Raw genomic sequence first — 22,804 nt, forward strand, 5'->3', positions numbered from 1 at the left:
GCTGACGTCAACAGCCGCAGACACAAGACATTGATGTTTGTACCATCATTTGAGAAGCTGGAGCCAGATCTCCTGATTTATGATGAATCGATGATCACAATAGTTGCTCATGAATCGGATTAACTGTTGCAGATTTAGACAAAAATCGAGGCGAGAAAAAGTTATCAATTGATAATGAAATAGTTTTAAAGAACTGTTAAAACAAACGACAGCTAAATAACATATAACCTGAAAAAGAAGCTGAAAAGACAGGTCGCGAAAACGCCTTTGTAAACAAAAATAACTTTTTGGTAGAAATGATCGTCGATTTCATCAACAATGCATTTCTGCTTTTGTAGCCACACAAAAAAAATATTTCAGAATATTGAAATGAGATTTGACAACAAGCCAATAAAACATTGGTTGAGCTGTATTGTATCATAACGGACAGCCATGATTTTAAATACACAATCATCGCAACACCTTTTTAAAATTTTGATCGGAGTTCGTCTCCTCGGGGGATTTCGAGGACACGTAGGACTTCGCTGAGGATAATTGTCGTTGTCCTGTGAAAACCACGTTATCAGCTTCGTGTTAAAGAATTCTTCAGGCAAAAGACGACTTTTTAAAAATCACGTGTAGCGTAAGAAAGAAGAGACGGCTCTCTCAACCAGCAGAGGGAAACAAATCTTATTCTGAGATTCTGCGTCTCACATCAACCACATTATCGATTTTAGGCAGTTTCTGATACGGACATTATGTTCACACAGGGAAAATGAAGTATACTCAATACCACTAGATGATTTTTGAGAGTTCTGTTGATGGATGCACTTGTCTTAACAGCTGAGAGAGGATTTAAATACATTGAGGATGGTGGTGAAAAAGTGTTTGTTCATCCAGAAACCGGTGATTCTCAGCACCAGTTGCTGACCACAGATCACACACTCACACTGCGAGGAGGTCAGCTGACTGACCTGTGGTTTGACCGGGGGAGCAGCAGACGTCTGGTTTTCTGTTTTTTAAAAAAAATCCCATCTCGTACCTTGTGTTAAAAATCCGACTGGCTACAATACATACATTATTATTTGATTCTTGATGATGGTCAGTAACTAGAAAGTCAGTGATTTGCAAAGGAAACTGCAAAGTGATGCCTTCAAGTCTTTGAACGAGTGCAAAACAACCCAATGTTTGCTTTGATATTATTCTTTCAAATAATACAGGGTCTAAATAAAAAGATACAACTACTCCACAAGAGAAGGACATTTAAGAAGAATGGCCCTTTGGTTGTCAATATCCAGAAAGAAAACAAAATACAAAAATAAAGAGGATAGCGATTACTGCAGGAGGATTTTTGATATTGAACAAAGAAAATGAGGCCAAAGACCGAGGAGGAGGAGAAAGTTAAAATCTGTCTTCCCTTCTGTTTCCAAATCAGTGCCAGTCTCAGCCGTGGTGAGGTTAGCTGCCGAAAGGGGGGGTGCCGGACGTGAGGAACCTTAATTCAGCCGACGGCTGCGTCCAGTCTGTTACTCACAGTCAGCTCCGACCCAAAGTCCGTCTCAGTACATTTACCGTCACACACCGGGTCATTCGTCGTCCTTTAGAGCAGATTCTAAAATGCGAGTGTGTATTGTTGGGGTTCTGAAGGATTTTTTCACGCAGTGCATCTCCATGAGCCAACAGGACGACGACTACGTTTTCCCTTTTAGTGTACGACATTCAGCGTAGCCGCTCCTCTACAAGAAGTCCAGTTCCAGCGCTTGGTGCAGGGACACGAGGTCCCCGTGAGTGGAGATCCTCCAGAAAGGCATGTTGTGCTGCAGAGAGACAGACAATACACAATATTTAGCCTCTGGTGGTAGATGGGGCGTTGATGGTTAATCCAGGAGACAGAAATAATCCATTTAGCTTTTAATTCTTGATTAGAGAACTTTTCTGGGTTGGACAACTTTTAAACAAACAAACAAATCCAGAGTTGCAGTGACTTTACTTGTGTTTGAACGTAGAAAGTATTTCCAGAGGGTAAAGAGACATGTAAATTAAAATCTACCTGTTTTGCTGCAAACTCCTCGTCTCGACCGTCGCCGATCACCACGTAAGTAACTTTCTTCCCGAAGCGAGAAATGATCCTCTCAAAGCAACTTTCTTTTCCTGCAAGGAGAGGAAAAGAGCCACTTACACACTACATTTAAAAAAATGAATATAATGCAGATTTTGTGCTTTGTATTGGGATCTGAACCTATTTTCGTTGCACTGTAGATGTTCTCGATGGGGAAGACGTCTCCCAGGCCGTAGAGCAGGACCTTCGCCAGCGCAGGAACGAGCTGAGTGGTGGTGACCAACACGTTCATACACTTCCCCCTGGGAGTGGGAATCAGACGTCAATTTCATTTATTTAATTAAAGTGTACAGTTCTGTGGTTAAGATTATCACATTGAGTAAAATTAAGATTCCTGAGTAATCCATGTTTTCCCCTGTTACAAAGGACGGGTACTTTTTAAATTGTTTAATCATTAACATAGATAAATAAAACCAAAACTGAACGATAGCAGAGACTCGAAGCCAAACTTGTGGTTGTTTCACAGCGGCTGTCTAACTCAGGCCTCAGGCTAAATATTCATCAAACACGGAGTAGTGTGTGTAAACAGTGAAAAAAACAAGTGTCGGCCAGTGAGGAGAAAAACACAACATGCTGCTTCACAGTATAATAAGTAAAGAGCAACACTGATGGTAATAATGCGTCGCTCTGACCTGGACTGGACGAGCAGCAGGGACTTGAGCGCTGTGCTGAGCCAGGCGTCCGTTACGTTCTCGATCTCAGACTGAAGTCGTCCGAGCAGCTCCCTCTTCATCGGACTCAACAGACCTGGAAAACAGTAACATGCATCCATTCAGAGGATTTCTCTTTAAAGTACACATCCTATATACGAAGAAGATGGAGACATCACTATCAGGAACAGTAAACACACAAACTGCAGTTTTAGGACTTAAGCTAATCAAAAACTCTGCAGTTTATTTTTCTGGCGCACGTTTCCTTTAAATCTCCAGGGTCCGGTTCTACAAAACAGGTTAAACAAACTTAACTGGCTCCGAACTTGAACTCTGACTTTTCTCTTTGTTTACCACTGAGGTGTTAAACACAGAGAAACGTCTGTAAGCATCGACTTTAAGTCTCTGTTTCAGGTGGGTTTCTTTTTTTAAAGTTATTCCTTTATATGCAAACCCACCTCCAACATTTCCTTTGTAGCTGTTGTAGATCTCTTTTAGCCGGCGGTATCGAAAGGCCAGTTTACGCATCCACTCCACTCCTCCCTGGACTCCGGTTGTGGTTCCTGTTGCTCCTCCACCACTGGGCCCAGTAAAGCCATCGGCCAAGAAGTTGTAGTTACTGAAAAGCAGATAAAAAATAACCTGTTGGTTACGTTGACAGAGAAAAGTATGTAATACGGCAAATGTATGAAGAACAGTGTGTAACACACCTCAGGTCCTGGCCATTGTCATCGGAAGCCACGTCCTCAACATGGACTTGATCACATTCCTGAAAGAAATCAAAGGAAATAATCATGTATTTCAACTTCAGTGGCTGAATGGTTAGAATATAACATCAGATATACAACTACAAGACTTCACAGGTAAATATATAAACAGAAATGGGCAGAAACTACAGCATACAAATAGTAATGTTAATATAGAAAACAGGATTGAGGTTTGACTGGTTTCACTGGTTTAAAAACACAGCCTCTTATTTCTCTCCTCACTGTACCTCCAGGTCATTGAAGAAAAGGTGAGTGTCGGCCAGCTCAAAGATCAGCTCCTCCATCTGCAGACCCAAGTTCAGCACCGTCGCTGGGTCCTGAACAAACACAATCAAAGAAACAACACGAGTTCAGACGGTGAACTGTGTCCCACTGTTTCACTTCATGTTGTATTTTCTCTTTACAGAAACAAACCTTGCCAAACTTCTGTGCGTAGGAGCCAGTGAGCAGTGAATGGAATATGATGATGGTCTCATCCAGATCCCACAGAAAAATACGCTAAAAACAGAAGTGAAAACACATTTTAATTGTTGCATTAAAAAACAAACACTATACCACTATAGTTCAGTTAGTGGCCAACCAGTGAACTGCGTGGTTACCTCCAGGTCGCTGTCCGCCGGTGGGGAGTTCTCAGACTTCTTCCCTTTTCCTTTAGCTTTACCAACCGAGTTCCTGCGTCCAACCTCGTCCTGCTCTCTGGCATCAGCAGGGAGCGCCACACTGATGGGAAGAGCTGCTCCTACTGGGAGGTTCTCTGGTGGAGAGGCATCTTAGTATAAGATAACAGAACAAATGCTGATGAACAAGTGGTGACAAATTATTCAAATAAATACATATTCAGGAGTTAAAGTAGCAGCTATCTCAATGGACACAAGACAATAATCTAACACTGAATATTAATCATCAAAAGCGCTGAACTCACCTCTGGGAGGAAGTCCAGCTGAGGCGGCGTCCTCTGACTTCACAGCCGAATATCCCGCCACACCCGCCCCCTGCTCGTCGCTGCTGGCCAGCCCGGCGGGGACGTAGCTGGGAGGCAGAGCGTAGTACTGGGAGAACTGACTCGGACCCAGAGAGTTGTAGCTGCTGAATTCCTGCAAGAATTGGAAAAGAAAAGGGAAGATTGTGATTCTCTCTACCTTCTACTTCACTGGATATTCATCATAACAGCAATGAATAGAGATGGAATAAAAAAAAAAATGTTTCTCAAGGGCGGAGGAACATTGGAATGACTTGTGCTGTTCAGTAAACACTGCATGTTGACTTTGTTTTATTCAATACGCTATTGTGCATGGCTGCTAATTTACAGTCAGGATTTGTGACGTCAATACAAAGAGTTTTAACTTTTGATTCCTCCCAGTAACACTAGCATGGGCCCTACCTGTTGGGTCGCTGTGGTGGAGGCTGTGGTGGTGGCTGTAGCTGAGGGGATGTTGGAGTACACACTGGATGTTGTAAAACTGGAGCCTGGAGACAAAGGGAACTCATGTAAAACAGTGCCAGGGGAATAACTCATTTCTACACAGTGATGAAGTGACCAACAAAAGACAGAGGAGAAACAGAGCTGTGCTGCTGCAAGGACAAACTTGTTTATGTTCGAGTGCTTCTCGTATTTGCAGGGAGTGTGACAGCGTTATCTCGTGAGGCAGAGTGAGGTTGCAGCTTGCCTTGGCTGGGGTATGAGTAGTGCAGCTGGCCTGGCTGGGTTGAGGTATATGTGGTGCTGAAGCTGAGAAACCCAGGCTGGCCACCAGAGGGTGCCTCAGGCAGCCCTGTCTCTGTTTTTATGCCTGGCCACATAGCACCTGAAGATGGAAGAGAGCAATGGAAGCAGAAAATGTAAGAGGCGGCGAGAGGAGTGGGCCATTGAAGACCAGGGCAAAGTCAAGAAACCAGTGAGGATGTGTGGGCCTTGTGTGTTTAAGCAGAGATCAAAAGCAAACCGATTCCACAGCACCGAAGCACAGTGAGGCCTTTAAAAGCAAATGAACTAAGGAGTGATTGTGGTTTTAGTGAGCAGAGAGTGTTAAAAAAAAAAAAGGGCGGTTAGAGAAGGGGGGGGGGGGGACTAACCAAACGGTGGGAGGCCGTAGGTTTGGCCTGTCTGGGGGAAGGCCGAGTACACAGCGGACTGGACCAGAGGAGGAAAGCCCAGCTGACTGGTGTACGACGTCACCGCTGGACTGAAACGGAGAGAGGGAAATTTACATCAAAAGATATTTTCTATAAAAAGGTTTCTGCAGGTTTCAACATGCCAAATTCAAGACTTTTTATTTAGACCACAATAAAGGACATTTAATAATTATGTCAAGTGGGACAGACATGAAGGAATAGTCCCAGAATCATGTCCCCATACCTGAAGAAAGGGGGACGTAGCAGAGTGGAGAACACAACTCTAACAGCCACACAGCGAAAATACAACCACAGCGCACGACCTGTTCAGGCCTAAAATTACAAATATGTAATTTCAGACTTGTTTAGACTTTTTAAAAACCCTGTAAAACACTGTCTGACTCTTGGTGGACAATATAAAAAATCTCCTTTTCCCCCTTTGATTCTCCTTTCTTGTCAAAACTTGGCATCTACATCACACAAAACACAGTTCAACCACTTCACTCGAGGATTCAGGTGTGTTAAATTAGTGGTGGCAACGGTAGCCTGCAGCCAGATCTGTATAATGTCACCTTTCAACATTCTTCATGTCCGTTCCACATTAAAACGTGATAAGTGATAAGGAGATTGGCATCTGTTCAATGCCGTGTACTCACTTGCTTCCTTGATAAACCTGTTGGGTGTATTCAGAAGTGGCCGTTGAGTCTGTGGCTGTAAAAAAAAAAAACACCAAAACAAACAGCGTCAGTTTGACAGATGAGTGGTTGTCATACTTTAATCGCACCATGTGTTTAGACAGTTCATACCAGAATGTGCATACGAGTTCATCGTGTCGCCACAGTCTTGAGACGCTGCTCCTCTGTCTATGTCCGACTGCTCCTGGTCGTCTGTAACCAAAGACAGATGTTTAGTGAATAGCTTATTTTCCAGGAACCTTTCGGTAACATAAGCCTTTTTTTCACATCTTCTATTTACCTGGATCAAGCTGAGCGGTGGACAGCGCAGAATATGAGTTTTCCTGCTCTGAAGGACCTAAAACAGCAGCTGGACTCCCATCGTCACCAAGAGCACTGAAAAAATGCACAGAGCCCATTATGATTTTATACAATTTCTGCAGCTTCCCTTCAGTCATCTAAAAACTCAAAGTAAAATCAGGATTAGAATCAAAAGATGAGAAATAGATTTTAAAATAAATGACCAACCTGGAATCTTTCTCCAGTCCACCATCGATCTCAAGCTTGGCTTTCTTTGACTGGAGACACACACAAAAACAAGTTTACAGACAATGTCTCTCTGCTGCTTCAGGGCTGTGATATTCATCTTTTCTCCTCCATACTGTCATGAGTACATTCACATGAATACAAAATAAGAGATTAGTGTAGCTTGAACTCGACTTTCAGCCACGTCAGCAATTTTCATTCGGTTTCGGAAGATTTGTCAATACTAAAAAAAACTTTTTGTCGAAAACAAAAACACACTGACTGGAAACTGAAAGAAGAATTACACTCAACTTTATAGAGTGCATTTGCTCTACAGCATTAAAATTAAATAACAGCACATCATCAAAATACTGTAGGTTCGTAGTGTCATCATATTTTGATAAACATACTGTAGTGTGCTGTTAAACCGTATCTGAAACCGTAGAGGCGTATCTAGGTATGAGACAAACAATTAAAAAACGTCTTCGTTCTTTCGCGTGGACTCACCGGCAGCTCCGGCAGCTCCTGCGAGTCATCCATCTCTGCAGCGGAGCGACCCGACATGTCTGCACGCTCGGCCGACTCCCTCTACCTAAACAGCCTCTCCGGACCCTGCACACAACCACAGGAGCAAAACGCACAACGGCACAGAATGAACGGCCTGGATTTATGCCTTATGTAGTTTTCTGATGCGTGACGTCCCCCCCCCCCCCCTCCTCCCGTTTGTCCGATAAGTGCTCATCGATGCACACCCCACCCACTATCGCACGCATGATCAGCAGGTAGGTGGCGGCGATGAAGGAAACGGGACACCCCGGTCTAATCTCCAGCACGAGACCTGCAGGTGAGATACATGTCACCCTTACGTTGCTCGATGTCCCCACCATGCTTGTGTTTGCGGCGGGATTAAGGAATTGTGCCACCTTACATGTGACCGACCCTAAATTCAATGAAAACATATTCGCCAGAAGCATTAAGTGCTCAGGTGCAAGCTGTCGAATCAATAGATGTCACAGGGGGATAAGATCTAACCTCGTTTTGTCCACTGCTCGCTCAACTGGCCTTTCTCCTCGGCTGGAGAGACGGCACGTTTATCTAACTGACATAACGTAGACACAGAAAGAGAAAATAGGTCAGACGGCGAATTCAAAATCCCACGAACGTGTCCGGCGGTTGTTGGTGGCGCACGTTCGGTATCGAAGGTGCGCACCTGAATTGGCTGGACCATCGAAGCATATGTCAAAAAACTTTAAAAAAGGTGATAAAATAAATATCTACACATCTTCAGTGGCCCTGACCCCAAAACAGCTTCACTTATGTGAACGAGAGCCCATCTGATGTACTGGTCAGATGATATCAGTCTATCACAGGTACATCGCTATCAGTACATGACATCCAGGGATGGGAATCATTAGGTTACTGGTCTTACAAACACTGGTCATCAATATGGTACTTTAAAGAGAAACCTTATCAGCGCTTTAAATTAAATAATTTGTAAAGCAAAAAAGGGCAAAACTTTCAACAAATTACTATTACAAATAATTACTTTTACTGACGTACCATGCCAAATCGCTATGTCCAACTCTGTTCTGAGTGATTTCAAACTAAAACTCTGAATTTCCGACCATTTTATACTGAAATTCGGAAACAGACTAAATCAGCTGGCTAATAGAAACTTCTAATCATCAACTCATGCCTGTGTAATTAAGTCAACTGTGCGTGTGGGGGGGCTGCAGCCTGGGACCATGCGTAACATACCTAGGGCACGTTATCTGAGACACGAGCTTTCACTGAATGGTTTAACACGATTGCTTGTGATCACGTCCTCGCACGGGAACATTGAAATCTCAAGAAAAACTGCCCACTGCTTCCAGCTGACATTTTTCCAGCCATTTTGACAGAATAGAATCCATTAAAGCGATCGTCCCACTAGCTGTTACCACCAGTAACCAAGGGAATCACCGTGGTCCAGTGTCACCTGAGGAATATCATCGCCCTGACACAGGAACCTTTGCCTCAAGTGTTTTGTGTCTTTACCAAAAGGGAGGATCATCAGGGCCAAAGGGAACCACAGACGAGGGAAACATCGGTTAATCTGAGGCCACGGATACTTCAAATTTAAGATTGAGTTAGAACTGATTTGGAATAAATCCTCATCTATTTGACAAACAGAACATGTTGAATTACCCCCAAAGGACTCTCTGAAAGAACCACGTCATTGGGAACAGAAATGTTCAGATTTACTTTTCAAACAAAGTAAATATTCACAATTAACAAGCTAGCATGCAACGATTGATTAGTCAAAACTATGTTACAAGCGTTTTAGTTTATTTAGTTACATGTGCTAGTTGAAGCTTCTGCTGATTTGAAGCTTCTCCAAGTCACAATTGACTTTCTTATTATATACAGATAAATGAGAGCAGTTATTGATGATTAATGTATTTGCTGTAGCCCTAATATTATCATTATTGCCAATATAACCATTATTTTTACAATATTACAAACTATTTGTTGAATTCATCACATTCAAACATTTAGCTGACCCAATGCATGTTTATCAATTAATCAATTAAATGTTTAAGTCACTAAAGTGTTTGAAAAGGTCTCGATTTTGGTTTCAATATTTTGTTTTGGCTGATCAACAATCTCAAAAACTCTGTTATCATGTTTAAGATCAACACAAATAAACATAAAATCTTCCTATTGGAGAAGTTAATACAGCAAATATTCAGCATATCTGCTTTTTTTAAAGAGTGACTAGAAGGACTGTTCGATTATCAGTTTAACCAGTTGTCTGTCGATCATCTAATCGATTAATTGACTGATCCCCGCAGCTTTTAACACACAGACGTGAATCTAACTGTCTGATTTCCCTTTATTGTGGTAAACATTAAAAACTTTGCCTGGATACTGATCGATGGTCATAAAAATACTCTCGTCTATTCCCGACACTCATGTCTTCATCGGCATGTCTTCCAGCAAATAGCCAAGCCGAGGACAGTTTGCTGTGAAGGTGAAGTCTGACACCAGGCTAATCTCTGGAAGCAGCAGATTCCTCCGGGTTTGATTTAAAATCAAAACAACACATCGCGTTAAATAACGACAACACATATTTACTGATGTGTAACTATAAACGAGCAGCCCTAATAAAACGTAGTACCCCAGCATTTAGACGCCACCGAGCCAGCTTTGCAATAGCGGCGTTAGCATCCACATGCTAACGGTGTTACTACGCGTTATAGCTACAGTATTAACGTAAAATACTCAGTTAGCTTCAGATTACTTCACGTACACGTTAGTATCGCTGCGATGGCGACCGAGTAGCCGCCGGGACTTAGTTTGGCCCGGCCGTGAAAGTTTCCCGCTCCAGGGATTAGCCGGGACCTGCAGCCATTGGAGTGGGCTCAGAAATGGCAGCGTGTGCGCGCAGCGGCTAGCGGCGGAGCTAACAGTGAAGCTAACAGTGAACCCCCCACCCACCGACACACAACACGGACCCGCGTCGGTCTCACCATCGAAGGAGCGAAGGACGAGCGTCTTTAAATCCGCGTCTTCATGTGAATCCACAGACACAAGCTTTGTCTGTTGTTAGGGAGCACTATCTGGCAGGAAGCTGCGGTACAGAGGGGGCCCACTGCGCATGCGCGACGTGTCTCCGCTTTGGCGCGACAGGTGAGAGGAACTAACGTTTTTTATTTAAACTCGTGAACTATGAGGTTAAATGTCGATAAATACACGTGGATGTCAAATAATGATTAAATAAATGTATCAACAGAACCTTACAGTCATCTAAAGCTAGAGTGTTTAGTTTGAACAGGCTAACGACTAAATTCAAGCTAACTTTTAACTTTGGATAATATAAAAAATGTCCTTCTCTTATTTACTGTAGAGATATTGGTAGAAAATATCGTTGATAAAATAATGTTTATTAAGACATTGGTAAAATAACATAAGCTTACGTCCCTTTTCTTATTAACTGTGGAAGATATTCAGATATTTGTGTTCTGTCCATGTTTGGTTTAAGGCTAAAAAGCAAAAAAAGAAAGTAAATATTCACACGTGGGAATCTGTCATTAGTAAATTATATAGTTTACTTTGTATATCTACCATTTAACTATCAAAATAGTTGTCAATTAATTAGTTATAGATCTAAACTGTTTCATTAATTGATTCATTTAAATTATTACAGTTGTCCGTTGTTGAAATTGCCTCATGTCTTTATTAAATGTGATAATAAACCTAATAACCCTAAACAGGATATAGGAAGATCTATTTTTTTGGGCTTTAGGATTTTTCTAGTTTTTTTTTCTGACTTCTTGTCGCCCAAACAAATAATTGACCAATTCGTAATATATAAATTAATAGTGGAAATAATCCTTACTTGCAGTCCTACTGTAACATATAAATTCTTATGGAGAAGTAGTTGTAGGTAACTTTAAAGGTCGTGTGGTTGCATTGCAAACAAAAACCGTGCACTTTCCAACACCTTAAAGATTTTATTTGCCATTTCTGACAGATTACAGTTCAGTATTTCAGTTGATCATGTAAATCAAACTCTTTTACACAGTAGCAGTGGCATGAAAATAAATTACACATAAAAAATACAAAACAAAAAAAAGTAACGCTTCCAAATATGGAAGATCAATTTTCTAGAGCTGTGTGTTGCCTTATTTTTTTTATTATTAATCTTCAGCAGGCTTGAAAATGCATCTTCTGTACGTAAAAACCTAAAGTGGGGCAAAACAAAGTCATCATGAACAGTCGGAAGAAGAAGATCCTCTCTTAATAATTTAATAAATGTCAGAGCATAAATTACAAATCACACTTTTTCGTTTAAGAGATCAAATAATTATTATTCTTTTACGTGTTAACAAGATTTTATTGCACTTTCCAGGAGCATATCAGGGAGTCGCCCAGTGGCGGAGAGCCAGCGCCTGCTCCTGTCAAAATAATCAAGCACTTTAAAAATAAAATACAGATTACTTTCTATGAAAGGGACTGAGAGGTTTAGGGAAAAGAGATATGTGCATACAGTATACATGGATCAGGCCGCCTTGGACAGGCACAAGACATTCACAGTTCTTCTCTACAAGATGCATAAATACAAAAAAAACATTTGTAATCGTAGATTTCTTATATTTTCTGGAGTGTTTGCAAACAAACAGCAATCACTTGAATCAGTAACTTAAAATACGATTGATATACAGTGTGTGCTATCGTTGATGTGGGCCTGTTATTGCTGGTTGAACATATGAATCAATGAGATTATGTGTGTGAACAGTAGATATAGATTAACACAGTCACTAGTTGGAGATGAGAATGAGTTGGGGAAAAAAACTGCCTTACAGGAAATAGGATTTTAATTTAATATATTCATTTTTTTATATATATTTATACTAGGAAACATTTATAATTAAATTACAATATATGATTTTATTAAAAGTAGAGAGTGAATGTTTGTGGTTATTCAAAACATGGAAAACCATTTTGGTTTTGTAATAAAATATATGTAACTTTTTCTTCTACACAGTACAGTAAAACTTTGATCTTCGGTTTATGAGGACAAGCGGGTCAAAAGGAAGTGTCGTTAAATGTTAAATCATATCCTAGTTAACAATTTGGTCCAACTATCATTACTAATGTGCAATATTGAAATATCTGTAGAGATATGAAACACAAAGTGGAGAGAGATATGCAGCCGGCTGATCTCAAAGTTTGCTGAAGCTTTTTAAGCAGAAGGTTTCACGTTTCCTGACCCTTGTTTCCTCAAGTGCAATTGAGCATTCACATGAAAAAATATCAATGCATTATGAAATTAAAAGACGTTATGTCGACATGTAATGTAATGAAGGCATCACCCTGTTGCGGCCATCGCCCCTGGTGCGAACAGAGTCCAAACCAATGAAATGGTTGTGTGGGTTTTGATAAAGCTGGCTCTTCCTGGCCAAAGCCGCCGCTACCGCCGCCGCCGCCGCCGCCATCATCCAGACTGCCTTTTGAACCTCAGGCACTTCTCCTCACGTCACCTCACCAGTAGCTGTGAGGTCCAGAACCACGAGAGCGCGATGTTTCACGACCCCAGAGTGCGTCCGTACTTGGCACACATGTATTGTAGATGTGGGTGCTTGAGGCAGAGGAGATGGGCCGATGGTGTAAAAACATGAGTCCCCATCAGAAGTCCTGCACAAGATCCCTCATGTCCTGCCCCTCGTGGTTCACGATCAGTTAAATCCATTTATCAGGCCTAAGTTGCAGCGTCCCCTCTGTCAGTTTGCCGCGGTGTGTGGCCCTGCTGCCAATGTCAGGCTCTCAATCCAGAGTCCTGTTTCTCTTTCATTCCTCTGGACAGATGTGCAGAGGTTTAGGGGTTCACATGAAGGAGCTGTCCGCTGGAGGCCCGTAAGAGAAACCCGGGAAGGCTCCGGCTGCATCCCTGATGCTGCTCGTCACAGCCAGGGTGTCGTTGCACAGGGAGGAGGACACGGGCATGTGGGTGAACTCGGGGTCAAAGTGTCGCAGGTCTGTGGGACCAGACTGTGAAACAAACCAGGAGAGGATCATTGTTAAGCACTTTATCGCTGTATTGTAGCTGATTCATCATTTATCAGGAAAAAAATCTGATTCCAGCTACTTAAATATGAAGATTAACTGCAGCTCAGTGGGTTTTTTTATGATTGTGGAGCAGATTAATGGATTTGTCAGTTTGCAGAACAATAGATTTGTGCTTTTCTAACTTTTCCATGATTGTAAACTGAATATTTATGGATTTTGGACTATTAGTTCGACTGATGAGTCAAAAACTATGAAATTGAACGTACCACTGAGGGGATAAATGGAGGTATGATCTTCTTGGCCATCAGGTCGTCCCAGTTGATTGGAGAAAAGAAGGAATGGAACTTGAGTTCAAGCTGGAGGGAAAGAGAAATTCCAGATGAGCAGACTGATAGGAAACAAGCTTCACGGATCTCTTACTTATGAATCAGCTATGTGCACTTACGAAATCATCCTTGACTCCCAGCCTCTTGGTGCAGTCCTTCTGCAGGAGCCCCTCCAGCAGTTCCCTGCCTGCGTTCGACACGTTGGGCTTGAGCACAGGCGCCTTGTGCAGGATGTTGTTGTACATCTCCGCTGTGTTGCGACTGTAGAATGGAGGCTGCAGAGCAAACGCAATGACAGCAAATTTAGTTTATTTTGCATATAAACCAAATAGACCTAACCCTAACCCAACTAGATTTCCATTCACAGGCATAAACATTTCCCTTACAAGTCCGTAGAGCATCTCGTAGAGCACCGATCCCAGGCACCACCAGTCGACGGTGCGGTCGTACGCCTGCTTCTGGAGAACCTCCGGGGCCAAGTACTGTGAGGAGAGCAGCAAGAAGAGGTCAATGCAAGTCCAGCCTTTATAAAAAGTCCTCGGTTGTGAACGTGTGACAGTCTAGAGATTTGTGTCGTACCTCAGGCGTCCCGCAGAAGGTCGTCGTGGTACCGTTGGCCTCTAGGCCTTCTTTGCAGAGACCAAAGTCTGTCAGCACGATGTGGCCCGCCGAGTCTAACAGGATGTTCTCAGGCTTCAGGTCCCTGTGCAGGACAAAGAGGGAAGGATCACTCAAATGCATCTGCGCCATTATGCCAATTCCAACCTATGCGCACAGTTGTCCACCAGGGGGTGCTGTAGGATTGTTCTTTACCTGTACACGATGTGCAGGGAGTGGAGGTAGCCGAGCGCACTCGCAATTTCAGCCGCGTAAAACCTGGCTCTGGGCTCCAGGAAGATCCTCTCCCTCTGGAGATGGTAGAACAGCTGGAGAGAAAACAAAACATCTGTCAGTGTGAACTTCAAACACACTGGGATCAGCTGACCTGGTTCACTTTGTGTGGGTGGCGGCTCACCTCTCCACCGTTGACGTAGTCCAGCACAAAGTAGAGTTTGTCAGTCGTCTGGAAGGAGTAGTGCAGTCCCACCAGGAAGGGATGTTTGATGTTCTTCATCAGCACGCTGCGCTCAGCCATGATATGCTTTTGCTAAGAGGAAGAGGAGGAATAAGATATGTTATACTAGATATTCATCTCATTAACAGAGAACATAAGTGAATTAAATGTAGGTGCATCTAAGATAATTAATCCTAAATGAGGGCTCTTACCTCTTTCTTCTTCATAATGATTTTCTTCTGCAGAACTTTGACGGCGTAGTATTCGGTGGACTCTTTGTGTCGAGCCAGCAGAACCTGGAACAGGACAAACATTTGCATCAGTGATTACATTAGCACCCCTGAGAGGGTGAGTGGTACAGCCTGCGGAGGGCTGGATGCACACAGTACGAGCAGGTAACAGGAGATACCTAAAAGAAAGTAAGACAAAGATCTCACCTTTCCGAAGCTGCCTTTACCGATGATTTTGAGGTAGTCAAAATCACAGGGTTTGATCCTAATGTGGAGAAACAAAGAGGAAATGAGCATTTTCGCTTTGTGTTTCTTAACAGAAATCATTGTCAACATTCATAAAAATAAGGAGATCTCATCAGGCTACTTACTGAGTGTCCTCAGCCAGTGAACTTCGTGAATTGAGGCACATCTGGATAAAATGAAAAGAGGGAAATTATAAATACATGTTTTGCAATGTTTTGGAAAGAGAATGAGTCACATAGTCAGAGAGTAGTTTCCGCTTACAGGACTTTCAAGAAGTTCCTTTTCCAACTCTTCATTTTGATTCTCATCAATCTTCAGGAGATTGTTCACTTCGACACTGAAACACAAACAAAGCATAGTTGTGAGATGAAGAACATCTTTTACATCTGATTCAGTGGATGATTGCATTTTAAAGTTGTGAGCGACCGTCTGAAACCTCCAGACAGGTCGGGTTTAGGAAAGGCTCATCTTCATGTAACTACCTAACCTGTCTACAGAAAAGCTTAAGCTGCTGACCCACAACAAGCCGGTTAACACAGCTCTGCAGGACACAGCAGTCCAGCTCTGACCGCCTCTCCCTCCTGGAACACATACCGGGACAGATGCTGTTGCCCAGATTTCTTTTTTTTTTTTCCAGCACCCAGATCCTGACCCTGGAGGACAGGCCCGTGAGTTTAGGACAGTGTGACGGGCCGAGCCGCGTATCATGTAATAATTGAATTACTGGTTTATCCTCGTCCAGGGGACAGAGAGGATTTGCTGGAGAGGTGATTATCCAGTGGAGCAGTTGTTAACGGGCTCGTCATAAAAGGACTATTCTTACCCTGGCTTCTTGGACCCAGATTACAGTTTTCACAGGATGTCCTTCCAAACTCAGGTGGCTGATTGGATTTGCAGCTTGCACACTGGCCATGAGTGGGCTGATGATCACAAATGAATACTCCAGCCCATGATGCTCCATATGGCCCTAATCTGACATTTTTACATAACGTTACAGTGAGTACTTACTGTTGGCAGATATGTGGGGTAGACACCAGCTTCTGGATGAAGTCATTCAGCCCCATTTTTCTCTCCTTGATGAAAGCTGCAAATGGAGGGAGACAGAAACCATGAGCATCACACACGCAGCATCATTCATCATCACACGGGGTTTTGCAAAGATTTCTGTTTCCCACCAGAGAGGGAAAATATGCTCTGTGAGCTGTAATCCGCTGTCCCAAATATCCTGGTATAGAGTAGATCTGCGTGTTGTACAGAGACCTCTAATGCTGCAGGCTTACGGGTTATGCAACCACTTGGGTCACCCGTTCAGATTCCGACAGTGGTGGCCAACAGAGCATCTTCCACTCTGGATTACTCTCACAACGCACATCACCATTTTTTTGTTAATTATAAACAGATTTCTTATGAGTCACTTAAAAGAGATAAACCACGGAAATGTATCCACAGATTTATCAACAAAATTCCACAGAAGTAGAACAAAAAACAAAAGCACTTTGCAATCAGGTTAAATCACTAAGCAGCGTGTCTATAAATAAACAGTCAACATTAAGTTAAGTTTCCTGATGACCCTTCTTTATTATAAGGACGCTGTTAAATGGGTCGCTCACCGGCGAGGACGCCTACGATCCCCCTCATTTTGCAGTAAGTTAGATCACATCCAGCTTCGGTCACGGCCATGGCGAGCGAGAGGAGTAAATATATCCGGTGGAAAGAGGAAAGGACCCGAGAAACACAACAAGTCGCTCCGGTGCGCTTCTTCTCCAGCCGTCAGTCAGACGTGTCGTGTTCGCTCCAGACGCGCGCAGCTCCAAAATACCCCTGAGCGCGTTCCTCTGCGCAATGCCGCTGGAGACGGCGCGCACCAGCCAGTGTATTTATACCAAACACGTGGTGCGAGGGGAGAGCACACCTCCTCCCTCCCTCCCCGCCTCCCTCCCCTTTTCTCTCTCCTCATCACTGTAACCACGACAACCACTTGGCAGGCGTGACGTCACGGGATTCCGCTGCAGCCATACTGTGCCTGCAGGAGGAGAGGGATGACGCAGAGGAGGAGGTGGCTGTGTGTGTGTGTGTGTGTGTGTGTGTGTGTGTGTGTGTGTGGGAGGGAGAGGGGGGCTCCTTCACACTCCCACCTCCTCATCTCCTGTCAATGGAAAGCTCCAGCTCTCCGTAATCGCCGGGCACACAGAAAGGGATTATGAATTCTCTTTTTATGGCCCGAGGACAAAGAACGACAGAATGTAGCCAAATCTCTCTCTCTCTCTCTCTCTCTCTCTCTCTCTCTCTCTCTCTCTCTCTCTCTCTTTTCTTCTCTTCTCTCCATTTGTTTTGTTTTGAAAGGAGGCGGAGAAATGTGTGTCACGACTTGTGCATTTCAGCTCCCCCCTGCAACAGCCGCCATCCCTCCAAAATTTATGCACAGACCATTTCCGACATAAATCCAATGGTGGTTTCCAGAAATCATTAAATACCGGGGTTTCCGTGGTGGAGGAGGTCAGGGGTCGTGAAGGTGACCGATGACAGAATTACATAAATTCAGAGAAACTGGACATGACATCGTGCTCATGGAAGCTTAGGGCAGTGATCAGAGCAGATGTCAGAGAGAAGTGGTCCACTAACCCCCCCTACGTTACATAACTGTGCCATAAGGCAGACAGCTATACCGCCCCAGGACGAGAGCGAGCCGCATATCAATTTTTTACCACTGGTGGTTATTTGGCTTCTCTTGACTTGACTTGTTGGAAAACTCGTAACCGCACGCAGTGAGCGCTCAGTACTGGTGAGACCCAAACATGTTCAGTTTATGACGATACACTTCAAACGCAGACTCTCAGATCCACATCTGAGAAGCTGAAACCAGAAAACATTTGGAGAACTAAGAAAATCCTTCCAATCATTAAATACTCCTTCTACTTTCTCTTACATGAAGCCTCTGAGTTCTTCTTCCTCCTCCACTCTTCTCGTAAACATGTGCCTCAGAGATTCGTTCACGTGTTCGTGGGGAACTCCTGGGTTCTGTCCCGTCTCTGAGATGTCACATGAATGAATAATTTAAAGGAAGTGAGACTCCACAGAACCGGTAGTTCTGGTACTGCGGAAAGAGAAGAGGAAGTCGAGTGGCTTATCTGTGGCGTATAGGCCCTAACAGAAACTGGCTGGTGCGGAGCCAACCTGTGGCGTATCGGGTCGTACCTGAGTCAACACTGTGAGCTCGGCCTCAGCTCCGTTTACACAGAGACACGGCAGATCGATAACATGACACCGACACCTCTCCGGCTTTGTGTGGGGCGTCTTCCTCCCCTCATGAAGTCTCTCTCTGAATTATTCATGCGTATCATGTTCTCATCTCTGGTGACTTGTGCAAAGATAAACATGACAAGGGCCGTTCCCTTCAGCAGCGCTCGCTCTCCGTCGCTCTCTGTCATTGATTTGCATTCTTTCTGTTGTGATGGAAAAGTCAAGTGCACTGGAAAGCAGAGCAAACAGCTGGTTGAGGTGGTATTTCCCCTTTAGTGACGCGTGGGTAGTGATGTGAGAAACAATTCTCACATTTACTGTATATCAACATGATAAGAATCTGCTCGGTTAATGTCTGAGCTCCAACTGAAGGTTTGATTTGAACTATCTATTAATCAGCAGATCATTTACTCTAAGATAACGTACAGTTTCAGTGTGAATCAGCATCAGGGGGCCGATCCAGGATTGTTTTTGGTGCTGATCCAATTCAAAATCTGGAGTTAGTGAATTTAAATGTGGGTTCACAAGGAGAATGTCGGACCTTAGTTTTGTCTTTTTGTCCAACCGATAGTTCACAACCTGTAGATATGTAAATTACTGTAATTTTAGAAAAGGGGAAGAAGCTCTGTCAGACTGGAAACATTTATCATTTGCAATTTTAGCTTAAAAATAACTTTATCAAACAGCAGTTGCTGTGTATTTTCTGTCAAGTGATTAATTGTTCAACGAGCAAATGATTTCAGCTCTCGCCTCTCGTGCTGATGAATTAAGGATTTTCTGTCCTGCAGAAAGTTTTAGGTGGATCACTACAAATGAGCTGAGCATGTAATAGAGAAGCCATCACTCAGTTTCTCTTAATAAATGTCTCTCCAGTGCCAAAGCTGCCAGGGGACAGATTCATCGGGTTTTATTTAGCCCCTTCCCAGAAGCTGCCCTGCTTTCCGTCGCTCCTGTCAAACGTGTGAGTGACGCTGACGATCACTTCCGCTCGCCCACAAGTTCGTCGTGTGAATCCCCGTCAGCTGCAGCTCCAGTAGCAAACCCTTTTCTACAGGACAAATTAATTATCTGTCTGTTGCACAATAAACAATATATCAAGCAGCTTCTCAGAAAGTGCAGTGTATAAATCTGCCTGATTTGGTGTGAAAATACAAAATACTACAGCAGCAAAGTGTTAATTGATGATCTGGTTTCTTCAAAGGTCGCCAGGGAAATTCGATGTGTGACTCTAACGTGAGGGTGAAAACGAGAGGCTCAGCGTGGTGCTAATGGAACACAGCTACCTGCTTAGCTCCGGTGTCAGTAGGAGGCAGAAGAAGGTGGATAAATAAGTCCTACGAGCAAACGGTTCCTCTGTGACCAGCTGCAGGCTTGTGAGGACCGGTCTGTAATTACACCGTGGCTCTTATTGATGGTGCTGAGGAGTGATCGTGGCCTTCACACCTACGCAGTCATGCTAATGTCATCAGCTTCTGCTCTCTGCCAAAATCTTATCTCCCTGCAGCTCCTCTCTCCACGTTGAGCCTGCCGCCTGCATCTTTCTCTCACGTACTGCTGGGACACTGTTCATCCGGAGAACTGCAGTGCAGCCTCAGGTCTCAGCGAGAAGGAGCGGATTTTGGCTCACGGAACCCGAGTTAGAATTACGGCACCTTTGTTTCCCTCCTGGATTCTCAGGCAGGAGACGAGATCTATTTGCTCTGTTCTCCACAGGGGATTCGATGGCTCCTTATATGTGTCTGCTTCAGCAGATAGGAAGGAGGATGTTTGTTCTCTCATGTGATGACTCACACGCACACTGCTGCCTAATCATTCTGTAGTATTTGAATTTGCTGCCAAGTTATTGTGGCTGTTCCTACGTATTTACAGCAGTTAAACTAACTGCTATTAATGCTATAATTACCATGGTGATGGTGTTTCCATTACTCTGGCATTAGTGCCAGTCTACAATGTGTTTGCTCAGTTGGAAATAACCCTGCTGTTTGTGACTGAAACTTTACAGTTCAGTAAAAAGGAAGCAGATAAGAAAACAGAGAAGCTGCTTCATCATTCAGAGAACATGACTCTTATTCATCAAGTGCAGCTCCCATGTCAGACAGACACGGGTCAGTCCACAGCACTGGCTTCTGTTGGTGAATTATTTGAATGGCTCTTATGTGAAGCAACTAGCTGCTGGACATCTTGAAAAGAAATCCAACCTTTGTCCTATGTGATGAGCCTGCTCACCATATGTCAATGTCACACACAGGTTAGCCTGAATAAAGCTAACTCACTAGCAAAGCCACCACCAAGTTATCAATTGGATCCAGTTCGTGGTTTGTTTTCACAGTCTCTCTAATCCAGCGTAAAGCTCATGAGGTCAGTTATCTCCTGGAGATATTCATCTGGAAAACATCCGCTGGAAACCAGTCATGTTTGGCAGCTGGAAACAATTAACTACGTTCATTAAGTGTGTGAAGTGACTTAGATGATGATGACGAGTGGAATTGTTTTACTAATTACTTCATATCTCCAGAACAAGCATTTAAAACAAGAAGATACGAATCTGGCGTGTTTGTGTGACTGCATGGATTATTGGCACATCATATTCATCCAGACAAGGATTTCAGATAAGTCTGGAAGGAATGTCTTAAATGGCCTGTTTCCCTTTAAATCGGAAATGAAAGCTCAGCGAGCCGTGCATTTATTAATTAATCTGCAGGATACTGGTCTGATCCGATCACCTGCAGGGTCCACAACCGCTCATGATGCCTGTAATCCACAAAACACTCGCTGAGCGTTTCCAGAGCACAGAGTGAAGTTCAGTTTATGTTTCTGTGAGGCGACAGAGCGGAGGCTATGTGCCTGTATGGAAATCCAGTCAATATGAAGCCAGCAGTTGTTTATCTCAGATTGGCCTAAAGACTGGAAACAGAGGGGTAAAACCCTGGTTCTGTGAAAAGGTAACATCATCCGACTACCTGCAGCCCAAAGGGGATAGCTACAGCTTCACGTTTCACAACCTGACATGAGAGAGGTATCGATGTCCCGGAGAGAAAGGATAGTACAAATGTAGGAACTATTCCAAGGTTTAGAAAAGGGCACATTTGCTTTTCAGTGTTTTCATTCTTATAACTTTGCCTTTTCTGTATCTTTGGAAGCTGAAATTGGTTTTCAGACCATTACTGAACACCAGAATCATGCAGATCTTTCAGCCCTGGTTACAAAGTCGAGGCCCGGGAGCAGCTTTTACCCTCTCAGCTGACAAACGAGATGAGGAGCAGAGGAGCTGCAGTGTGGAGGCGAGAGGCTGTGGGCTGTGCATTGTAGAAATTAACCATTTGACAATAGGCAAACAGACAGAGAGGACACAGAGGGATGGCGCGTCTAAATCCAGGCATGCAGTTGCTCGTGTTGCCAAAAAAGCTTTGTTATGAGCCGAGGCGGTGACGTCAAAGCCAGCGGAGGGAATGCAAGAAGGAGGAGGGGACTGAGTCGTCGTTAATAAACAGTCATAAACACACGAGAGCCATGATGGAACAGAAAAGGAAGGATGCTGTTTAGAGAGGGCAGAGAGGAGAAGTTGCACCACGACGTCTCAAAGGTGCATCCTGCTCCGCTCCGCTCCGCTGTGCCCACGAGAGGCTGCACGTTAATCCCCTCACATCTCATGACACACGTAAAGGAGCACCTACCTATGAAGGATTTCTTGCCGCTCTTCATGTCCCCCCTCGGTGTTGGATGATATTTGCTATCGAGTCTCTGCTGAATGAACGTCTGTCTGCTGCAGAGCGTTCAGGTGCATGTGACAGAGATGCAGCCCCGTGCCTCCCTCTTCCCCTTTTCCTTCGCCGCAGCTCTGGTCAGAAAAAGTCTTTGATTCCCGTGCAAAATCACTTTCTGCACTTCCCTCTGCCGTTTCCTTCCTCCTCTCGTCTTGGCTGCGCTGAGACAAATTGGCTGAAAGCAAAGATCTGTGACGCACCTGCCTCTCCCTCCTCTGTACAACGCACCCCCTCCTCCCCCCACCACCTCCACCCTCATCTGTTCTTTCATCCACCTGGAGCCAAACAAAAGCAGGTATCTGGTTACGGCTCCCGTGAGCGTGGGATTCCCGCCGGAGGAGAAACCGGTCTCCATGACATGGGAACCACCTGAGGAATACAGAGAACAGACAGAGATGTTCTTAAATCTGCTCTTAATTGGCCACTGATGCACAAGTGATGTGTTCGCTGCTCATCCTCCTCCTCTTCCTCCTCCGTTTACAGTCTCTCAGGGGTTTTAGGGGGTAAACGGACCTGGTTAGTCACACCGACGGCCCTGATTGCTTTGTTTTGCTGTCTGCCTGAGG

General features: G+C 44.0%; 2 protein-coding genes across 6 annotated transcripts; both read right to left on the reverse strand.

Moving 5' to 3' along the window:
- Nucleotides 1-1,015: 1,015 nt before the first annotated feature.
- eya3 (EYA transcriptional coactivator and phosphatase 3) lies at nt 1,016-10,458 on the reverse strand. 4 transcript variants are annotated; one of them, XM_034599414.1, is made up of 19 exons: nt 10,339-10,458; nt 7,334-7,438; nt 6,830-6,879; nt 6,603-6,697; nt 6,434-6,514; nt 6,284-6,338; nt 5,589-5,698; nt 5,183-5,320; nt 4,897-4,982; nt 4,438-4,609; nt 4,115-4,269; nt 3,930-4,013; nt 3,743-3,832; nt 3,459-3,517; nt 3,207-3,367; nt 2,731-2,845; nt 2,219-2,340; nt 2,030-2,130; nt 1,016-1,796 (listed from the first exon to the last, which is right to left on the reverse strand). In XM_034599414.1, the coding sequence occupies exons 2-19, from the start codon at nt 7,388-7,390 to the stop codon at nt 1,716-1,718; spliced, it is 1,812 nt and encodes a 603-aa protein (XP_034455305.1). In that variant the 5' UTR covers nt 7,391-7,438; nt 10,339-10,458; the 3' UTR covers nt 1,016-1,715. The 4 variants fall into 4 exon arrangements, with proteins under 4 accessions (XP_034455305.1, XP_034455303.1, XP_034455304.1 ...); XM_034599412.1 differs by having other exon boundaries at nt 4,115-4,284; XM_034599413.1 differs by lacking the exon at nt 10,339-10,458 and adding an exon at nt 10,119-10,268 and having other exon boundaries at nt 4,115-4,284.
- An 844-nt stretch (nt 10,459-11,302) lies between these two features.
- On the reverse strand, nt 11,303-22,455 carry si:ch211-195b13.1 (STKc_SGK domain-containing protein). Of its 2 annotated transcripts, none has more exons than XM_034600174.1 (13): nt 22,149-22,455; nt 16,243-16,318; nt 15,496-15,571; nt 15,360-15,400; nt 15,196-15,253; nt 14,971-15,054; nt 14,720-14,851; nt 14,518-14,630; nt 14,284-14,407; nt 14,091-14,186; nt 13,824-13,979; nt 13,645-13,734; nt 11,303-13,360 (listed from the first exon to the last, which is right to left on the reverse strand). In XM_034600174.1, the coding sequence occupies exons 1-13, from the start codon at nt 22,174-22,176 to the stop codon at nt 13,196-13,198; spliced, it is 1,239 nt and encodes a 412-aa protein (XP_034456065.1). In that variant the 5' UTR covers nt 22,177-22,455; the 3' UTR covers nt 11,303-13,195. The 2 variants fall into 2 exon arrangements, with proteins under 2 accessions (XP_034456065.1, XP_034456064.1); XM_034600173.1 differs by lacking the exon at nt 22,149-22,455 and adding an exon at nt 16,845-17,090.
- Between the last annotated feature and the right edge of the window lie 349 nt (nt 22,456-22,804).

Source organism: Hippoglossus hippoglossus, chromosome 11, assembly GCF_009819705.1.
Source record: "Hippoglossus hippoglossus isolate fHipHip1 chromosome 11, fHipHip1.pri, whole genome shotgun sequence".
NCBI lineage: Eukaryota > Metazoa > Chordata > Actinopteri > Pleuronectiformes > Pleuronectidae > Hippoglossus > Hippoglossus hippoglossus.

What these genes read in the sequence shown, in the direction of transcription:
- eya3 (XM_034599412.1), bottom strand. Translation starts at nt 7,390, where the DNA reads ATGTCGGGTCGCTCCGCTGCAGAGATGGATGACTCGCAGGAGCTGCCG. An exon ending in GGACTGGAGAAAGATTCCAG is followed by an intron (nt 6,698 to 6,829) that starts GTTGGTCATTTA and finishes GCATTTTTTCAG; the next exon opens with TGCTCTTGGTGACGATGGGA. An exon ending in CACCGCTCAGCTTGATCCAG is followed by an intron (nt 6,515 to 6,602) that starts GTAAATAGAAGA and finishes CTTTGGTTACAG; the next exon opens with ACGACCAGGAGCAGTCGGAC.
- si:ch211-195b13.1 (XM_034600173.1), bottom strand. Translation starts at nt 16,914, where the DNA reads ATGGCCGTGACCGAAGCTGGATGTGATCTAACTTACTGCAAAATGAGG. An exon ending in ACCCCACATATCTGCCAACA is followed by an intron (nt 15,572 to 16,242) that starts GTAAGTACTCAC and finishes TTTGTGTTTCAG; the next exon opens with TGTCGAAGTGAACAATCTCC. An exon ending in AGGAACTTCTTGAAAGTCCT is followed by an intron (nt 15,401 to 15,495) that starts GTAAGCGGAAAC and finishes CATTTTATCCAG; the next exon opens with ATGTGCCTCAATTCACGAAG.